The sequence below is a fragment of the Aotus nancymaae genome, unplaced genomic scaffold (assembly GCF_030222135.1).
Source record: "Aotus nancymaae isolate 86718 unplaced genomic scaffold, 86718_ANA_hifiasm-v0.15.2.pri h1tg000108l, whole genome shotgun sequence".
NCBI lineage: Eukaryota > Metazoa > Chordata > Mammalia > Primates > Aotidae > Aotus > Aotus nancymaae.
Genome location: NW_026988523.1, coordinates 29737301 through 29759573, shown reverse-complemented (window position 1 = coordinate 29759573; position 22273 = coordinate 29737301). Strand labels below are relative to the sequence as shown.

The 22273-nt window shown below is 37.3% G+C and overlaps 1 protein-coding gene and 1 pseudogene across 1 annotated transcript in view; one reads left to right on the top strand and one right to left on the bottom strand.

The window, feature by feature from the left end:
• Positions 1-22273, bottom strand: part of VPS45 (vacuolar protein sorting 45 homolog) — an 81300-nt gene that overhangs the window by 38979 nt on the left and 20048 nt on the right. Inside the window, exons 11-13 of the mRNA XM_012462556.2 lie at positions 15560-15718; positions 15241-15348; positions 14312-14433 (exon numbers count right to left, since the gene is read on the bottom strand). Of these exons, the coding sequence (XP_012317979.1) occupies positions 14312-14433; positions 15241-15348; positions 15560-15718 (389 nt within the window). The remainder of the gene's footprint in view (positions 1-14311; positions 14434-15240; positions 15349-15559; positions 15719-22273) is intronic.
• Positions 6936-7054, top strand: LOC135272421 (5S ribosomal RNA; annotated as a pseudogene).

Genomic DNA, 22273 nt, shown 5'->3' with positions numbered 1-22273 from the left:
TGACCTCTGGTGATCTGCCCACCTTGGCCTCCCAAAGTGCTGGGATTACAGGTATGAAGCACCATGCCCAGCCAAATTTCCTTCTTTTTTGAAGGATAGTTTTAGCAGCTGTGCAAGAATGAATTGGGTGTTACTGCTGGGAAAAGCTGGAGAATAAAAGGCTAGTGTAAGACTTCTGGGAAGATATGATGAAAGCTGGAAGTAAAGACATCCCAGAAAGGGTGGAGAGGAGGTACTAGGTATCCAGTCACAAAAAAATACATATTCTTCAGTGTTTGGTCAATGACTGAATGTGGAGGATAGATAGGGGTAAAGGAGTCCATAATTTTGTTTTCTGGTTTTAGTAACTAGGTGTAGTGGTTTCGGTTTGAGAAAAAGGACATTTAATGAGAATAAGACAAAAACATGTTATGTTTTAGATACTGTGGAATATTCTAATGGAGATGCCCACTAGACATCTGCGTATTCAGGACTCGGGCTTTCCATGAGTATGTGATAGCTGAAGCCATGGGAATAGATGAGTTTGATCTAGGGAGAACATGTAGAATGGGAAGAGAACCAAAGTGGATCTTTTGGCGAGTCCCTAACAACTGCAAAACAAGTAGAAAGAATAGCTAGCACTAGCAACTGAGAAGGACAGTTTCAGAAAAGGAGGAGGAGAATCAGAAGAGAGAGGCTGAGGGCCAGCTGAGTCTCAAGAAGAAAAGAATGGTTAATACTGTGAAATGGAGTAGTGGGGAAAATAAGGTGGGAATTGAGAGTCCCCTGGATTTACTACTGTGATTTTGCAAGAAATGTTTTAGTGTGTTGTAGTGGTGTAAGGAGCCAGTCTACATGGACTGAAGAGTTGAGAAACGAGACAGTGACTGTGGGCTTCTTTATCTAAGAAGCCTGGCTATGACGGGAAGGACATAACTTAAAGGAAAATCTAGGACCAAAGGCTTAACATTTATTATTTGTTTAACAAAATAAAATGGAGTATGATTATAGCCTGTGGAAAGTCGGTAGAGAAGCAAAAAATAATGGGGGAATGAGGAGAAGAGAATGAGACAGCTAGCGAGTCAGAGAGAGAGAGAGCACGTAAATAACAAAGGCTTCAGAAGAGCAGGTAGGAAGGTAAACCAGAGTAGTGGCATTCTGACTTTCTGACAGGTGTAAGATGGTATCTCAGTGTGGTTTTAATTCATATTTCTCTGATGGTAAGAGGTAGGGGTCCAATTTCATTTTTCTGCATATGGCTGGCCAGTTTTCCCAACATCATTTATCCAGTGGGGTGTCCTTTCCCCATTGTTATTTTTGTCGACTTTATTGAAGATCAGTTGGTTGCAGGTATGTGGTTTTTTTTCCTGGGTGCTTTATTATGTTCCATTGATCTATGTGTCTATTTTTGTACCAGTACCATGCTGTTTTAGTTACTATAGACTAATAGTATAATTTGAAGTCAGGCAGTGTGACTCTGGATTTGTTTTTTTGCTTAGGAGCACCTTGGCTATTTAGGTTTTCTTCAGTTCCATATCAGCTTTAGGATTCTTTTTATAATTTTGTGAAGAATGACGTTGGTAACTTGATAGGAATTGTGTTGAATCTGTAGACTGTGTGGGGTAATATAATCATTTTTAACATATTGATTCTTCCAATCAATGAGCATGGGATGTTTTTCCATTTGTTTGTGTCAACTATGATTTCTTTCATCAGTGTTTTGTAGTTCTCCATGTAGAGATCTTTCACTTCCTTTGTTAAATATATTCCTAAGTATTTTTTGTATGTGGCTATTGTAAATGGGACTGAGCTCTTACTTTGATTCTCAGCTTGAATTTTATTGGTGTATAAAAATGTTACTGATTTTTGTATGTTGATTTTGTACCCTGAGACTTTAATGAAGTCACTTATCAAGTCTAGGAATCTTCTAGAGGGATCTTTAGGGTTTTCTAAGTATACGATCCTATTGAATGTGAACAGAGATAATTTGACTTATTCTTTTCCTATTTGGATGTCTTATATTTCTTTCTATTGCCTGATTGCTCTGGATAGGACTTTCAGTATGTTGAATAGGAGTGGTGAGAGTGAACATCCTTTTCTTGTTCCAGTTCTTAGGGGAAACGTTTCCAACATTTCCCCATTCAGCATGATGTTAGCTTGGGTTTGTCATATATGGCTCTTACCATTTTGGTTTATTAAAAAGTCAAAAACAACAGATGTTAGCATGGATGCAGAGAAAAGGGAACGCTCATATACTGTTGGTGGGAATGTAAATTAGTTCAACCTCTGTGGAAAACATTATGGAGCTAGCGCAAATAGAACTAGCTCCAAACTCGTAATGGAGCTAGAACTACAAATAGAACTAGTGATCAGGCCACAGGGAGGGCAGTGAATGCAAAGGGTACGTCCTTGCTCATGTCCCCACTTCTTCCTTAAAAACAACAATAACAAAAAGGCTGGGCCTGGTGGCTTATGCCTATAATCCCAGCACTTTGGGAGGCCAAGGCAGGTGGATTGCTTGAGCCAAGGAGCTTGGGATCAACCTGGGCAACATTGTAAGACCCTGACTCTACAAAAAAAATTTTTTTAATTAGCCCAGTGTGGTGGTGTGTGCCTGTAGTCTCAGCTACTCAGCAAGGCAGGGGGCAGGGAGGGGGCACTGAGATGGGAGGATCACTTGAGCCTGGGGAGTCAAGGCTGCAGTGAGCTGTGACTGTGCCACTGCACTCCATCCAGCCTGGGCAAGAGAATGAGATGCTGTCTCAAAAAAGAAAAAACAAAAAACAAAAACAACTTACCATTGACCCAGAAATCCCACTACTGGGTATCTACCCAAAGGAAAGGAAATCATTATATAAAAAAGACACCTGCACTCATATTTATCCCAGCACTCTATACAATAGCAAAGCCATGGAACCAACCTAAGTATCTATCAACAGTGGACTGGATAAAGAAAATGTGGTATATCTACACCATGGAATACTAAGCAGGCATAAAAAAGAATGAAATCATGTCCTTTGCAGCAACGTGGATGGAGCAAGAGGCCATTATCCTAAGTGAAATAACTCTCAAGCAGAAAATCAAATATAGCATGTTCTCACTTATAAATGGGAGTTTAACATGGCAGGTACACATGGACATAGGATGGAGAGAAGAGACTATGGGGACTCCAAAAGAGGGGAGGGAGGAAGCGAGATGAGGACTGAAAAATTACCTAGATAGTTACAACATTGATCAAACTATTGGTAGGATGCCTTCTGGCTTCTGGTCAATGTTGTAACTATCTGGGTGATAGTTACAGACTATGTAAAAAGCAAGAAGATAAGAGGCAGTTAAAGTGTTGAGAAACAATAAAATACAAGGACATTATATTCACCCCAAAAAAGAAAAACGTAGGAAAATAATATATATATTTACTCAAGATAAACTGCATAATGGATTACTCAAACAAATTAAATTTATTTACTTAAGTAAATAAATGAATTGCATAGAATATTTTATTAAGAAGAAGAGAGAGAAACTTTCCCTTGCAGGGGTACAGTGACCATCTTGGTGACTAATGAGAAGAATCAGACAGTTAACACTTTTGTTTTGAGCTCCTGATCTGATAAGTCAATTTAAATAGCCATTGAGCAGACAAATGAAAGCATCATGGAAAATGATGTTGCTTCTCCATAGCTATCCTCTGACCATCACCTACCTGCAGAATATATCTGTCTCTTATAGAAGAGAAAGGCAAGAACTGGGAAGGAATAAACTCAAGTGGGCTTTTAGCATAGCAAGAGAACACTGTCCTTCAGTCTGATCATTTCAGGGTGGCAGGATATTTTTGTGCTACTGGAGAGGAAAGAAAATGTCATGGATGGTAAACTGTGGGTGTAGGGTTATATAAATGTAAGGACAAAACCTAGATACATGGATAGGCTCTTAGAGTTTGGCTCAATTGTATATCTCACAAAGATGACTATGTCACATTTGGTTATGAAAACATTAATAAATGTTTTCCTGAGCCTCCTACTACTTATTCAAGCTGGCTTAAGGAAGAACATCTATGAAAAAAATATTTAAATACCACTGACATTTTTCCTTTTCATTCCTTTCCCAGTGAATTTTAAAAGTAGATGTTCTGAGAAGGCCAATGGTAAAACATAGAGCAAATCTTTTTCATGTGATGGTTGAAGCTTAAGTGGAATACACAAGTTCAATTCTTTGTGTGCATCTTCCTGTGCTCTGTAATTCACCATGGCAACCAAAGCATTAATTAATGCAGACAGCAAACATTAGAAAACAGCAGCTAGCTCATGCTGTATAGAGATATACAAGGATAATCAAGGATAATACCTTATTCTGTTAAAGAATTAAAATATTAACATATAGGATTTCTGGAAATCATTTATTTTTTTAAATTTTTATCTTAGGTTTGGGGGTATATGTGAAGGTTTGTTACATAAACACGTGTCATGGGGGTTTGTCTGTCATACATATTATTACATTACCCAGTCATTAAGCTCAGTACCCAATAGTTACCTTTTCTGTTCCCCTCCCTCCTTTCAACCTCCTTGCTCAAGTAGATCCCAGTGTCTGCTCTTTCCTTATGTTCCTGAGTTCTTATCATTTAGCTCCCACTTATAAGTAAGAACATGCAGTATTTAGTTTTCTCTTTTCATGTTAGTTTGCTAAGGGTGATGGCCTCCAGATCCATCCATGTTCCCACAAAAGGCATAATCCCATTCTTTTTTATGGCTGCCTAATAGTCCATGGTGTATAAGTACATTTTCTTTATCCAGTCTGTCATTGGTGGGCATTTAGGTTGATTCCATGTCTTAGATTGTGAACAGTGCTTTAATGAACACTCAAGTGCGTGTCTTTTTTTTTTTTTGAGATGGAGTTTCGATTGTTGCCCAGGCTAGAGTGCAATGGCACAATCTTGGCTCACCACAATCTGTGCCTCCTGGGTTTAAGCAGTTCTCCTGCCTCAGCCTCCCAAGTAGGCATGTACCAACATGCAGGCTAATTTTGTATTTTTAGTAGAGATGAGGTTTCACTATGTTTGTTTGTTTGTTTTTGTTTTTTTTTTTAGACGGAGTCTCACTCTGTTGCCCAGGCTGGAGTGGCAGTGGCATGGTCTTGGCTCACTCTGCCTCCTGGGTTCAAGCAATTTCCCTGCCTCAGCCTCCCGAGTAGCTGGGATTACAGGCTCCCACCACCACATCCAGCTAATTTTTGTATTTTTTAGTAGAAATGAGGTTTCACCATGTTGGCCAGGCTGGTCTCAAACTTCTGACCTCAGGTGATCCACCTGCCTTGGCCTCCCAAAGTGCTGGGATTACAGGTGTGAGCCACCACACCCAGCCACATGTATCTTATGGTAAAATGAGTTAAGTTATATTCCTCTGGATATATACCCAGTAATGGGATTGCTGGGTCAAATGGTAGTTCTGCTTTTAGCTATTTGAGGAATTGCCATACTGCTTTCCACAATGGTTGAACTAATTTACATTCCCACCAACAGTGTATAAGGGTTCCCTTTTCTCTGCAACCTCGCCAGGATGTTAATTTTTGACGTTTTTTTCCCCTCAAGATGGAGTCTTGCTCTGTTGCTCAGAGCTGGAGTGCAATGGCACAATCTCATCTCACTGCAACCTCCACTTCCTGGGATCAAGCAATTCTCCTGCCTCAGCCTCCTGGGTAACTGGGATTACAGGCATGTACCACCATGCTCAGCTAATTTTTGTATTTTTAGTAGAGAAGGGGATTCACCATGTGGGCCAGGCTGGTCTCGAACTTCTGACCTCGTGATCCACCCACCTCGGCCTCCCAAAGTGCTGGGATAACAGGTGTGAGCCACCACACCCAGCCTATTTTTTGACTTTTTAATAATAGCCATTCTGACTGGTGTGAGATGGCATCTCACTGTGGTTTTGATTTGCATTTCTCTTATAATTAGTGAAATTGAGTTTTTTTCATATGCTTGTTGGCTGCATGTATATCTTCTTTGAGAAGTATTTGCTTATGTCCTTTGGCCACTTTTTTTTTTTTTAAGATAGGGTTTTGTTCCTGTTGCCTAGGCTAGCGTATAATGGCATGATCTTAGCTCACTGCAACCTCTGCCTCCCATGTTCAAGTGATTCTCGTGCCTCAGCCTCCTGAGTAGCTGGGATTACAGGTGCCCACCACCACTCCTAAGTTTTTGTATTTTTAGTAGACATGGGGTTTCACCATCATGGCCAGGATGTTCTCGAACTCCTGAACTTAGGTGATCTACCTGCCTCGGCCTCCCACTTTTTAACGGGGTTGTTTTTCTCTTGTAAATTTAAGTTATTTATAGATGCTGAATATTAGACCTTTGTCAGATATATAGTTTGTAAATATTTTCTCTTATTCTGTAGATTGTCTGTTTACTCTGTTGATAGTTTCTTTTGCTATGCAGCAGCTCTTAAGTTTAATTAGATCCCATTTGTCAATTTTTGCTTTTGTTGTAATTGCTTTGGACATCTTTGTCATAAAATCTTTGCCTGTTCCTAGGTCCAGAATGGTATTACCTAAGTTGTCTTCCAGGGTTTTTATAGTTTTAGGTTTTACATTTGTCTTTAATCCATCTTGAGTTGATTTTTGTATATGATGTAAGGAAGGGGTCCAGCTTCAGTCTTCTGCATATGGCTAGGCAGTTATCCCAGCATCATTTATTGAATGAGTCTTTTCCCCATTGCTTGTTTTTGTCAGTTTTGTCAAAGATCAGATGGTTGTAGATGTGTGGCTGTATTTCTGGGCTCTCTATTCTATTCCATTAGACTATGTGCCTGTTTTTGTACCTGTACCATGCTGTTTTGGTCACTGTAGCCTTGTAGTTAGTTTGAAGTTGGGTAATGTGATTCTCCCAGCTTTGTTCTTTTTGCTTAGGATCGTCTTGGCTATTGGGGTTTTTTGGTTCCACATTAATTTAAAAATTTTTTTTTCTCTACGGCCATATTACCCTGAATACACCTGATCTTGTCTGATCTCGGAAGCTAAGCAGGGTCGGGTCTGGTTAGTACTTGGATGGGAGACTGACTGGGAATACCACGTGCCATAGGCTATTAAAAATAAAATAAAGAAACATAAAATAAAATAATTTTTTTCTAGTTCTGTGAAGAATGTCATTGGTAGTCAGATAAGAATAGCATTGAATCTGTAAATTGCTTTGGGTAGTATAGTCATTTTAATGATATTGACTCTTCCTATCCATGAGCATGGGATGCTTTTCCATTTGTTTGTGGCTTCTCTGATTTCTTTGAACAGTGTTTTGTAATTCTCACTGTAGAGATCTTTCACCTCCCTAGTTAGCTGTATTCCTAGGCATTTTATTTTTTTGGTGGCAGTTGTGAATAGGATTGCCTTCTGATTTGGCTTTCAGCTTGGTTGTTGTTGCTGTATAGGAATGCTAGTGATTTTTGTACACTGATTTTGTATCCTGCAACTTTGCTGAAGTTGTTTATCAGTTGAAGGAGCTTTTGGGCTGAGACTATGGGGTTTTCTAGATACAGAATCATGTTGTCTGCAAAGAGGTAGTTTGACTTCCTGCCTTCCTATTTGGATGCTCTTTATTTATTTATCTTGCCTGATTGCTGTGGCTAGGATTTCCAATACTCTATTGAATAGAAGTGGTAAGAGAGGGCATCCTTGCCTTGTGCTGGTTTTCAAGGGGAATGCTTTCAGCTTTGCCCATTCAGTATGATGTTGGCTGTGGGTTTGTCATAGACTTCAATACCAAGTTTGTTGAGAGGTTTTTTTTTTTTTTTTTTTTTTTTTTTGACAGAGTCTTCTGTCACCCAGGCTGGAGTACAGTGGTGTGATCTTGGCTCACTACAACCTCCGTCTCCTGGGTTCAAGTGATTCTCCTGCCCCAGCCTTCCGAGTAGCTAAGACTACAGGTGCCCACCACCATGACCGGCTAATTTTTATATGTTTTTAGTAAAGATGGGGTTTCACTATGTTGGCCAGGCTGGTCTTGAACTCTTGACCTTGTGATCTGCCTGCCTTGGCCTCCCAAAGTACTGGGATTACAGGCATGAGCCACAGTGCCCAGACTTGTTGAGAGTTTTTAACATTATTTCTATATGTGGTTAAGTTAGGTGGAAACATAAACTTTCAAAAGGCAACATTTTATCTATTTTGTGGAGAATTACATTTATGGCTAAAATTGTAATTTTTGAATATACTTACAAATGATACAGTTCTTATTAACATGTACTACAGGAAAAAAGGCCAATGAAAAAGGACTGCTGCTTTACAGAAACAAAAAAAAAGGCTGTAGCAAGATTCTATTACATTTGTGTAAACGTGAAAAGTACTTCCTTTTTGAATTGACTGATTCTGGAATGCATGATCATATAGCTCCATTTCCTCACCAAATGAAAAAGTTGCTTGCCTTTATCAGAGACAAGAGGCAATTCTAGAGTGAGAAAAAAAATTAGCTTGAAAAATAGGATATGCAAGAATCCCATCTGCAGAATGATCAAATCCAATTTGTGGATATAGCTATACTGCCAAACAGCTTAAACACTAATTTAATAGCTGAGGGCTAAAAAAATTTCCACCAGTGTTCTGGTTTTGCAAAGTTGTGTTCTTGCCACATTTCCTTTGATACTTTCTATTATTACAACAACAATAAAACCTAGAATTTCTATTATGATGAGACAAATAACAGTAAATATCACTATAATCAAGGACGTTTGTCAACATGATGATACAGGGCCAAGAAAGTGGCTAGAACTGATAGTGTGGCCAAGTCAATGCAGAGCCAGAATGTTTTATAGAGTTATCTATGAATTTCAAAAATCTAAATTTTCTATAGCATCAATTACATTTATTCTCTGGTTTAAATTTTCCAACTATAAATATTGGCATATCAACTAAAAGAGATGCCTACAGAATTTATCAAACATCTGTTGAACAACTACTATTTGTAAATCACTGTATTAAATGTTGTGAAAACCCCAAGGATTAACAGAACATAATACTCATTTCAAGATTACAATACCTAATACAATAACTAATGGAAAGGATAGATAAGTATGTAACTAACTGCTGTCTCAGTATCTAGAGGTAACAACTATTAATAAGTTCTTGATTATTCTTTCAGAAATAGTTACTGTAGGCAGGGCATGGTGGCTCATGCTGGTAATCCTAGCACTTTGGGAGGCTGAGGCAGGCAGATTGCTTGAGCTCAGGAGTTTGAGACCAGCAACATGGCAAAACCTCGTTTCTATGAAAATACAAAAATTAGCTAGGTACTGTGGCATGTGCCTATAGTCCCAGATACTCAGAAAGCTGAGGTGGGTGGCTTGAGCCTGAGAGGTAGAGGCTGTAGTGAGCTGGGATCATGCCACTGCTCTCCAGTCTGGGTGACAGAGCCAGACCCTGTCTCAAAAAAAAAAAAGTTAACTGTATTTATACATATATGTGCTCATAAATATATATTATATACATATGTATATATATATTCTAGTGCATATTTATATATGTGTACACATTTTTTTTTTGTTTTGTTTTGTCTTTGAGATGGAGTCTTGCTCCGTCACCCAGGGTGGAGTGTAATGGCACAATCTCGGCTCACTGCAACCTCCACCTTCTGAGTTCAAGCAATTCTCCTGCCTCAGCCTCCTGAGTAGCTGGAACTACAGATGTGTGCCACCATGCCTGGTTAATTTTTGTATTTTTAGTAGAGACAGGGTTTCACCATGTTGGCCAGGCTGGTCTCGAATTCCTGACCTCAAGTGATCCACCCGCCTTGGCCTCCCAAAGTGCTGAGATTACAGGCATGAGCCACCGCGCCCAGGTGGTTTTTTTTTTAAGCAAAAGAAATGTTATAATATCCTACTTTTCTTCCAATATATCTTAGAAAGTTTTGCGTATCACCCATGAAGACTTATGTCATTAAAAAAAGAATATGTAGTATTCTACTGTAGTTTAGGTAACCAGCCCTCTATTGATAGAGATTTAGCTTGTTCCTGGTTTTCTGCTATTACTTCAGTGAACATCCTTGCTTCAGTATCTTTGGTACTTGCACAGGAATATCCATAGAGTAAGCTTTTAGAAGTGGAATTGGTAAATAAGAGTGTTTTCAAGTCCTTTGCAGTATTCCTTCTGTTAGGCATGGGCAGGAGGTGGTATAGGTATTTTCTGTGATACCCACTGTAGTTTTGTAACCATTTCTTTGCCTTCTTCCTTCAAAATTTCCACTATTTGGTTTATAATAGTCGCACTGTTTTCTTCTGACCTCCTTTCCTGGTCACTTTTATTCCCTGAAGACTTTAGCTCTGGCTTACTTGTCCTCCTTTTTCTCCTTCTCTTTTCAAAATTTTCAGTGACTTTAACATCACTGTGGATTAACATCCTGGTCTCTTTACCAATCCTCATCTTTTCTTCTGCTCACTACAACCGCCCACATCCATGATTACAACCTAAACTTTTTCATTACAAGTATCTGTACCCCCTATGAAATCTTGAATTCAAAATATCTTTCTCCACTAACGACCTCTCAACTTCGAATTTACCTATACTAATACTCTTCTGTAATCATTCTTTGGCCTCATCAAATCTCCAATTCATTCACCAATACCTTTCTCATGATCCAATACTCTCCTCTGGTTTCCATTTCCCCAAATCCTGTTGGACCCAACTATCTGCCTTTTCCACATTTAATCTGGAGCAGCTCAAAGTTTCCAGAGGAAAACCACACAACTAAGCTCACTGGCTATATTTTAAATTAATGACCACAAAACTCTCTAAGCATTCAACCTTGCCTAGAACTCCTACTTACATTTCCCTAGTAAACTTGATTCCTAGCCTACAAGATGACATTTTCACAGTGTTTTTTCTTTATACCCCTTACATTAGCTAACTTGGCATCATATTTTACTGAGAAAAATCAGACATGATGACCCCATGTTGTCACCATCAAAACTACAAACCTATCGTATCTATACATATTGCTTTCTCTCCTGTTAAAATCAAAGTACCTCTGTGCCTATCACAGGCAATCCCTCTATTCTCTGGATTCCTTAAGGACTTCACTTCTGCAGCTCTTTCTCTTTTGCATTACCTGCATCCTCTTCTTTACTGGATAATTCTCACTGGATTATACATATGCTCTAGAAACTCTCTTTCTCTTGAGCCCACAATCTCTTCTAGATACCATTCCATTTCTCTTCCTCCTTTATGTAAAATTTCTTAAAAAGTGTTATATACATTTGCTGTCTTTATTTTATCTTATATCTTGTTAACCCCTCTAATTTGGCTTCCAACCTCACTGAAACCAGGGGAGAATATCATCAAAGACGTTCATGATGCCAAATCAGATGCATCCTATACTTTCTTCACCTTCTTTACCTCTCAGAGTTTGGACACAGTTTATTACTCACTTGTTCTTGATGACACCATGCTTTGCTAGTTTTTCTCCTACGTTTCTGCTTCCTCCTCAGTCTCCACTGCTGGCTCCTTATTCTCTACTCAGTGCTTAGTCCTGGGCTCTCTTCTTTTCTCTTTTCTATGCTTTCTCTTTAAGTTATCCTATCTAGTTCCATAGTTTTAATATTACTAATATTTTTGCCGACTCTCAATATGTGGCATTTCTACTTGTTATCTAATAGGTATCTCCAACTGAACAACAAAACTCTATTTCTCCTCAAAGCCTGAGAGTTATTCTTGACTTCTCTCTTACCCTTGTTCCATAAATCTGTGCCATTAAAGAAGTCTATTGATTCTGGCTTCTCTCTCAGCCTCCTACCCACACCACTTCCATTTCTCACCTGGACTACTGCAGTCATCTCCTCAGTAGTCTCTCTGCTTTTATTTTTGCCTTCAATAATCCATTCTTACCACAAATGATCTTTTAAAACACAATTAAGTTCATGTTACTTATATGCTTAACTCTCCAATGGCTTCCTATGATATTAAAACACATCTCTTTACTAGGGTCTTTGAGGCCTGATGTGATCCAATCCTGCCTGTCTTTTCAACCTCTTATTTCCTCCTTATTCACTATGCTCCAGCCAAGCAGGGCTTCCTTCTTTTCCATGAACTTGCCAAATTCTCTCTGTTCAAGGCCTTTGCTCTGGTATTTGCCTCTGCTTTGGATGCTTTTTCTCCTAATCATCATGTGATTGCTCCTTTATTTATTTATTGTTTGAGATAGAGTCTCACTGTCACCTAGGCTGGTGTGCAATGGCCCAATCTTGGCTCACTGCAACTTCTGCCTCACAGGTTCAAATGATTCTCCTACCTCAGCCTCCTGAGTAGCTGGGATTGCTGCCACCACACCAGGCTAATTTTTGTATTTTTAGTAGAGACGGGGTTTTGCCATGTTGGCCAGGCTGGTCTCGAACTCCTGACCTCAAGTGATCTGCCCACCTCGGTCTCCCAAAGTGTTGGGATTACAGGTGTGAGCCACCGTGCCTGGTTTGGCTCTTTCTTATGACTCAAAGCTCATTTTAAATATCACCTCTCGGAGAGGTTCTCTCTCCATCTAAAGTAGTCCTCCCCACTCCTACGATTACTTTGAAGCTCATTACCCTATTTATCTGTTGTATAAAATATATCGGTTGTATAAAAGGATGAAGCGATTGAATTATTAATTGTATGCACACTTAGGTTACAGTGACAAATGGTAACAGATGTTGACAACTGATAAATGAGCATTTTGTTCAAAGAATATAATTTTGGGCTTTGTGTGGGAATGAATTATGCAAATCAGAAAGGTTTTCTGCTGTGTACTGATCATACACAATATATTCTTCTGGTGGCCTATGGTTTCCCTTTGGCAATAAATAGTTAATTTCTTGTTCAGTAATTCTTTTTTTTTCTTTTTGAGATAGAGTTTCGCTCTTTTTGCTCAGGTTGAAGTGCAATGGCATGATCTCAGCTCAGCGCAACCTCTGCCTCCTGGGTTCAAGCGATTCTCCTGCCTCAGCCTCCTGAGTAGCTGGGATTATAGGCATGTACCACCATGCCTGGCTAATTTTTGTATTTTTAGTAGAGATAGGGTTGATCCCTGTTGGTTAGGCTGGTCTTGAACTCCTGACCTCAGGTAATCTGCCTGCCTCAGCCTCCGAAAGTGTTGGGATTACAGGCATGAGCTACCATACCTGGCTTCTTGTTCAGTAATTCTTATGTGAAATTCATAAGCAAATTAATGTTTTTACTTATCACATTAATTAGAAGACTTGAGAATACAGTTTTTTTTTTAAAAACCCTCTCAGATAAGTATATAACTTTGGGCTGGTTTTCATTCTTCCCACTCAGCTGACATTTCTGAGTCTTATGCCAAGTTCCTTAAACATTTTATCTGAATGAGTGTACTCTCTGAATTTAACACCAAATGTTCTACCTCTCAACTTTGGACTTTTAAAAGATGATATTTTTTCTGTTCTGTACCAAATTACAGAATTTTTTTTTTAAGGACAAAGTGAAAAAATATACTTTACCACGTAAAAGAGTCATCTATGTATCTCAAAACATTTTCCCATTCAGAATCTCATTATATTTATAAAACACTATACTTCCAAGCCTCTTAGATGTTTATTAACTGAAATAATAGAAGAATTATATCAACAGTAAAATTTTCACATTAATCTATCCAATAGGATTCAAGTACATATGTTAGCCCCTTTAGATAACATGTGTCCAACTAAAAAAATATAAAAATATAACATTTTTAACTAGGTAGAATTTATGTATACAGTATTTAAAATTTCAGGTTGGCCTAAATAAGTTGTTCTGGACAAATTTTGTTTTTATTAAAAATTAACTAACCACTGGATTAAGATAACAATTATTGCTTCCTTTGGTTAATAATCAAAAAGAAAGCCTTTTTAAAATCCTTTTCTCCTGTGTAACAAATGGCCTTTATTAATTAGGTCTCTCAGTTTGTGTGCTGGCAACATTTGGCAAAGTCCAGTCCTCACCAAAAATAGTAACAACCTGCTCTGGATGGCAATCAAGCAGCAAGCCTATTTTTGGCTTTAATGTTTGAAACACCAAATGCCAGGTGCCATCAAACAGAACCTTAAATGGCATAAGTAAACTGGTCTGATACTGAAATACAGAAGATGAGGATTTGAGGCGCTCCAAAACACCTGTTTCTTTAGTACAAAAGAAATAAATGTTTCAGACTTAGCAGGGGAATTCATATCTATCGCTGATATATGCAAAACCAAAAGAATCTTAAAACTGATAAACAACAGGGGAAGGAGGAGCAGAATGCTATTATCTCAGCTTTAGTCCTTAACATTACTCTAAATTTTCATTTGTTCAGTGTTTCTGACTTTTATTATTAATATCTTTGTTAGCTTACCTGTCTCTGAGTGTGCTGGGGCCTAGATAAGGATACAGATTTTCCTTAAGCTTTCCTTTGATGAGATGATCCAGGGTTTCATGTAGGAAAGGTTGATGCTGTGTATATACATTTTCTACTCCCTAAAACAGAGGAAAAGGTTCTTATGTCATTTTTATGAAACTAGCTATATAAGAATCAATAACATTCATTATCAGAAAAGGACATACACTTAATAGAGATTTCATGGGACAGATTTAAATAGGAACTGTGAGAAATTTAAAAATTATTTTAATCAGCCAGAAATGTTCTAATCTCATAAAAAATACTCTGTAATTTAGGGCTAGTTATTGTAAAGGAATTTTTTTTTAGGAAGCATTGCTTAAATCCTTTATTGTGTCTTCATTGCCCCTCACTCTTTTGTGAAAATGTTGAACGATAGGTAGAGCAAATAAAAGGATCACATATATATATATGAGACTAGAAACACCCAGGAAAACAGAAAAACTTCAGGAAACATAAGAAAGGCTAGCAGATTAGAACTAATTTTTGAGTATTTCAAGAAAACAAGTTAGTATTTTTAATAGAACAAATGTTTGCTTCATTTTTAATTTCCTTCAAAGAGAAACTACCTAACAAATCTTTAATTATAAACAAATGGAGTAATATATCTGTGACTAACAGAACTGTTTGTCTTTTTCTTCTTGAGTATTTCCTGGAAATACTTCAGTTATTTCCTGCTCAGCTATTTGGTCCAATGCTGATACAGCTCTAATACAGAAAGCACTAAGAGAAAAAGCTTTCAAGAGGATGTCAGTTTTAATTTCATTTAAGTGACACAGTACTAAATCAGCAGCAATCCTCAAGGTACTTTGAAAATCATATTAATTCACTCTCAGCCTCCGGGGATTCAACTGTTTTCATGTAGGAGAGCACAGAGATGTCTATACCTTCAGTCCTTTGAGGAACTGTTTGGTGATAGCCACAGCATCTTTGGGGCTGAAGAGGTCACTTCCTCTGACTCTTTTACCACCATATTCAACAACTGCAGACACGAGCTTTTAAAAAAGAGAAGCAAATTTTGATTGCTTAGGGATCAGGAAGCTCATTTCATAAGAAAATAATTTTATTTTATTAAGGAAACAAAAATGAAAAGACAGAATGATACATTTCTGTAAATGAAAATAGTATGATTTATCATTTATTAGAGCTAAGAATATAATAACAGAGTTCATTCCTGTTTGGTGGGCTAATATGGAAACCGATTACCTTTCGATACTTCTCAGAAACACCTTTATTCCTGAGGTCCATCATTAGTCCTGGAAGGCTATTGCTGCTGTGTCGCTCATAATGTAAAGCGTAAAGCATCACCAGGCGGGCAGCATCAAACTCTGTCACTTTGGGGTTCTGAAGAAGCCTTTTTACATTCTGAAGAAAGATAGAACTTATATTTATCTCCCTTTCACTTGAGTGATCTGTTGTACAATGCCTTAGATCTAATAATTATTGAATGGTAGTGATACATCTGAGTTGATGACTGAGATTACTACTATGACAATTATAAGTCATATATTTAGCAATAGTTTCAACTATAGAAAATTAAATGCCTTTTGTCCAAGGTAAGAATTAAATAAGAAAATATATTTCCATTGTAATTGCTTTATGACAAAAATGAATTTAATAATGGATAGTTCCACTTTTCTTTTCCAGTAGCTGAAGTTTTAATTTCCTTGCTGAAAGAAGAAACACTTACTATTTCCACCACTTCAATGAACATAGCACAACAAAACTGACTAGTTAATTTGCAAACACTACTGCTTTCTCTTAGTATTAATGATTGACCAGTGAAATGGAGACAAGTTGGTAGAATTTTACACAGACTGGGCTTAATCTCTAAGAAGCATCAGAATATGTCTCAACATGGTTGACAGAGATGAGTATGTAACAACAGGTAATCTCTAAATTGAGTACTTAATGATTTTAAGAGGTGGGTACCAATAGAAAAGGGAGCCAGGAGAAACTAGGTTTACATTTTTTAATCCTCATATTCAGTACCTTCCATATAGTACAGATTTATATTTATTATGCAGCAGAACAAATAATTTAATTCAAGCCAACAAATAATTTTTTAAGTCCCCATAAGGCAGTATGTCAGGTACTGTTGCGGGAACACAGATAAATTAAAGACAATTCCTGTCTCCAGTGAGTTCACAGTCAATGGGGTGAAGGATGATCAAAGTAATATAATTTATTCTGCTATAAACATGTTTCTTGAATGTACTTTAGTTCTGTGAGATTGCTAAGTATGGAAATGGTATCAGTTTAACACAGAAGGCATATTGGTTCATAGGTAATTTTTCCAGAATGGATAGGCTTTCTTACGGTTAAAGGGGAAGCCTTACAATACCTTTAGAAAAAAAGATGAAAATCCTACAGAAGTGTGTTCTGCAAGAAGTATCTGGTTTTATAGCTTCAAGAACTGCTGCACTTTCCACTTTGTTAAGCTCTCTGGGGGAAGGGCAAGTGCAAATAAAAGGGATGCAAATATATTGCACTGTGTAAAAAAGCAAAACAAAACAAAGTAACAAACACCAATTGATGAAAAAGCTATCTCCACATGGTATTTTTAATTTTGAAAAAGTAGTCTTTATGAGAAGTGAATACTTTCAAGACCTTATAACTTGAAGAAAACATGAGCCCCAGGAAAAAGGCTGCAGAGGATGGACTGGATCTATTTCTAGGTGCAAATGCTGGTCTCTACCATGCTAGTATTTTTATTATAACTGTTACTATTTTTATTAGGGCTTTGATAACAAAATTATGCAAATTTTTTATTTCTTTTTATAGTTATACAGATTTTAAGTGGTCTGCTTATACCCCTATATTCTCATAACCCTTTTTTTAGTGCGTGTTTTTATAGAATGTGAGGTTTTTCAGGAACAAATATGCGGTGTTGTAACAGAGACATATGTATGCAAAAAACAAAAGAAAGCAAAAAGCAAAAGCTGGAAATTAGTGTAATAGAGGAAGGGGAGAGAAAGGGGAAGAGAAAGTATACCTGGTTGTTGAGAAATCAGGAAAGACTTCATAAAGGACTTGACATTTGCCAAAGGTCCTGAAGAATCAGTAAGTATTGGAACCAGTGTGAGAAACTGAAAGCAGTGGCACTATCAAAATAAATATGGAAATCAGATGAAGAAATCAGGCCGACATGCTGGCAAGAGCCTTGGAGGGCACTGAATTCTGAGGACGTCACGATCAGCTATATGATTACAACTTACAAGACGCTTTCACATACGTTATCTCTTTTCACAACAACCATGTCCAATGTCTAAGAGCTCTTCTGTTCACACTGACTAGGGACTATGATGATAATGGGAAACCTCCCAGGTAGCTTTCAAGTACAGAGTTCTCCGAGAGGGATTTCTATTGCTTATTTTTTGGGTTAATATTGCACTATCATAATCCTTAAGGGATCAAAAACGGAGAAACTTCTCTTCTGTAGATTTCAATCCCAAATTCGAACGATTTTTCTTATTTTTTTTCCTTTCATGGTATCTTTCCCCTAGAGCAGCCATGGAATACAGCCCATTTAGACTATCTGTTCAAATGTTCCACTATTTTCTACTATAATATGAAGAAATTTCAGGTACAATTATTTATGTATCTCAATCAACAGCATAAGTTTAAAACATTAAGAAATCCCATTTGGGGCCAGGCACAGTGGCTCACACTTGTAATCCCAACACTTTGGGAGGCTGAGGTGGGTGGATCACTTGAGGTCAGGAGTTCGAGATCAGCCTGGCCAACATGTTGAAACTCAGTTTCTACTAAAAATACAAAAAATTAGCAGGGTGTAGTGGCAGGTGCCTGTAGTCTCAGCTACTCAGGAGGCTGAGGCAGGAGAACTTCAGGAGGTGGAGGTTACAGTGAGCTGAGATCGTGCCATTGCACTACAGCCTGGGCAACAGAGTGAGACTCTGTCTCAAATAAACAAATAAATTTTAAAAAATTTTAAAAAGAAAAGAAGCCCCATTTGGGATTTCTGTTGTCACTTTTCTTATAGGCATAATGTCTCATTTCCTGCCCTTGCAGTCATTCTCTTATCACCTTTTCTGGCTAATCTGTCTCTGTACTGTTAAGCAAATCTGAGAAATCCAAGTAACTATAAACTCACAAAACTGGTATGACAGTCAAAGACTATTGCAGTAATCAGTCTGCCCTTTTCTAGTTACCTTCACTTGGATCTTGACTCTTGGCTGATTCTTACTAGAGATGATAAGTGTTGGTGATGATGTGGAGAAATGGGAACCCTTAGACACAACTGGTGGGAATGTGAATTAGTACAGCCATTATGGAAAACAGTATGAAGGTTCCTAAAAAAATTAAAAATAAAACTACAATATGATTTAGCAATCCAACTACTTGGTATATATCCAAAGGAAATGAAATCAATATGTTGAAGAGATATCTGCACTCCTATGTTTACTGCAGCACTATTCAAAATAGCAAAGATATGAAGTCAACCTAAATGTCCATCAACAGATGAATGGATCAAGAAAATGCAGTATTTAGGTCAGGCATGGTGGCTCTTTAATCCTAGCACTTAGGGAGGCTGAGGTAGGTGGACAGCTTGAGCTCAGGAGCTGGGGACCAGCCAGGGCAACATGGTGAAACTCCATCTCTACAAAAATACAAAAATTAGCCAGGCATGGTGGTGTATGCCTGTAGTCTCAGCTACTGGGGAGGCTGAGGTGGGAGGATAGCTTGAGTCTGGGAGGCAGAAGTTGCAGTGAGCCAAGATGGTACCATTGCACTTCAGCCTGGGCATTAGAGCCAGACCCTGTCAAAAAAAAAAAAAAAAAAGAAAGAAAGAAAGGGAAAATAAAATAAAATGCAGTACATATAAAATGAAATATTTACTATTCAGCCATGAAATAGAATAAAATCCTGTCATTTGTGGCAAAACAGATTAACCTGGAGGACTTACATTAAGTGAGATAAGCCAGACACAGAAGGACACAAACTGCATGATCTTTACTCACACGTGGAATCTCATAGAAGTAGAGAGTAGAATAGCAGTTACAAGAGGACAGGAGGTTAGACATTGGTTAATGGGTACAAAGCTACAGTTAGATAGCAGAAACATGTTCTGGTGTTCTATTGCACAGTAGGATGAATAGAGTTAATAGTAATGTATTATCTATGTCAAAACAGCAAGAAGAGAGGTTTTTAAATGTTCTTATTGCAATGAAATGACAAATGTTTAAGGTGACAGATATGCTAATTATCCTGATTTGACCATTACACAATGTATACATGTATTGAAACATTACACTGTATTCCATAAATCCATTCAATTATTATGCATCAATCATAAAAAATTCACTTCTATTCCTTGAGACTTGGTACTGGTATTTAGATTGCCCAGCATGACTCTTAGTTCTTCATTGAGGACTTGACTCAGATCTGACCAGGCTTACTTGAGAACTATTTTGCCTATTTTTGAGCCCTTAGGACCCAACTCATGGCTCAGATCCATGTTCTAGCTAGACGTATCTATTCTCTCATGAAAAGAAACTTGTAGGTACAAGCTGAGTTCTTTCTTTTCTTTCAGCTATATCAGTCCTTGGAAAAGCAGGACCTTTTTGTCTGCTTTGATCCCATGTTATCCTTTGACTTCATTTTGAAGGATTTCCCTCATGGCTACTTGACTCATCAACTTGGTTGATAGCGGCATACATTACACTGAGATTTGACCGGAGAAGAGGAGGAAAAAGAATCAGAGAAGCTTCTAATTACAAAGCAGGTATATGCTACATGGTAGTATTTATCTGTTGGAAATATAACTGAATTATATAATTAAGTTTTTGGTTTCTCTTATTATATTTTCCATCAGCCTTGTGACTATTAGAGAGAAAACTACACTGTCACATTATAACAATGACTGAGTAAAGAGCAAAACAGAAAACTCATTTACTTAAGAAGACAGGATTCAAAAACCTTGCACTGAACTCTACCATTTGTGTGGGTCTAATCAAGGAATAGGAAAAGAAAAGAAAATCAAAAATAGTGTCTTTGGAGATCAAGTTTCCTAAAGGAACTAACATTCATTTATAAGACATCAACGAGAAAACCATTCTTCTTTTCTGATACTTAGAGATTCTTCCATTGTTTCTGACTGAATACTTTTCTACTTTTCTGTTTTCTTCTATCAACACTATGATGACGCAGCACAGCAAGAAAAAATCATTATGACATACACACCTTTTAAACTATGATACAGACTATTTTAAACTATGATACAAAGTGTTTTTATTTTTTCCTGACCTTGCATAAAGATCTCAAATCATCCTGTAAATGATACATAATAAGGACGTACACACATTTTAAACTATTACTGATGGTCTTGGTAATTAAAGATAGTCTCCATTTTTTTTTTGTTTTGTTTTAGTTTAACCTAAAGAACAGGATCCCTTCTTTGTTACCTGCTACCATATTCATGTAGCAAAGTCAGTGAATAACAAAATAAATCAACAGATTAGGACAGTAAAATGGAATTAGCAGAAGTCTTCAACATGCTGATCTGATAAAAATGAGCCTAACAGTTTGAGAGAACACTGTTGTGGGTATATAAAAAGCTTATCTGTGAAAAGTGATAGAAAGCAGGCAAGACCCAATCTACTAACTGGTAAATACATCTGAGTCAGTATTCCTTTTCTTAATGACTAGTCAACATAAAATTTAGCTTTGCAGTAGATCTTCTGCTGATCAACACTGTTTCTAAAATACTAGCTAAATGTTGTTTTAGAGTAAAAGGGATCATTTTTACATTTAACTGATCAAAGTAAAATTGTCAACCAGTTCAATGTGTCCCAAATTCTTTTCTTATAATTTTAATGAGTGGCAAAAATTAAAATTAAAAAAATAAAACACAAACACTTTTCTGAAATCAGAGAGAGATACAGGCCATCAATGAACTAAAAAACATGTCTTAGATGCCATTAAGAAAATTAAATGTACCATCAAATAATAATACTTGTAATGTTGATAGTTAATATTTCTTGAAAGTGGTTAAGTACCAAGTACCATAAGTGTTTTACATGTATTAGCTCACTGCCCCCTCACAACAATTTTGAGGTAAGTACTGTTATTTTTTCCCCCTTTACAGACAAAAAGACTGAGGCTTAGAGTGGTTAGGAATGATTTTCAAACCCAAGACATCAAAGGCCCACGCTCTTAGCCACTACTCTACACTGCTTCAAATAGAGCTCTTCCTCCTCATTTTTCCAATAAATATTTATTGAGTCTTTATTATGTATCATTAACAGGGTGATTTGAGATCTTTATGTAAGGTCAGAAAAAAATAAAAAATAGACTGGTTCCTCTCTCCAAATGAAAAGCTGTAATATGACAACACAGGCTGGGCATGGGGGACAGGGCATGGGGCAGACAGTGGGAGTGGAATTGCTCACTTTCTAAAGATGCTTTTCTTCATGGTATGGCAAATCTTCATTATTAATCAAATAAATCTCTTCTGAGGATATGGATATGTTTCAGTGGTAGTAAATTTCACTTTGGTTCTAGTGAAATTCTTTCTACATGAAATTTTCATTAGCCTATAAAATAACGGTTAGAATGGCAGCAATTTGTAAGTTAATTTTTAGCAATATATGAACTTTTTTCTTGTCATGATACTTTCTATTCAATAAACAAACCCCATCTCTACTGAAAAACCTCATTTCATTGCTTCATGATCTATTATCATCTAAGGTCAAGCCAAGGAATGCTATAACCCCACTAGATGTCAGGCCCCTGCCATCCACTTACTAACAAACAAAAGTTCCCTTTATAGACTATTTATGTTGCCAAAGAAGTCCTTTATGACAGGGGAGTCCAAATCAATGCTCATTGTAAAATCCTAATACCCCAGAAAAGAAAATCTTCAAAAGATAAGTTTTAAAAATAACAAGTGAGTCACAA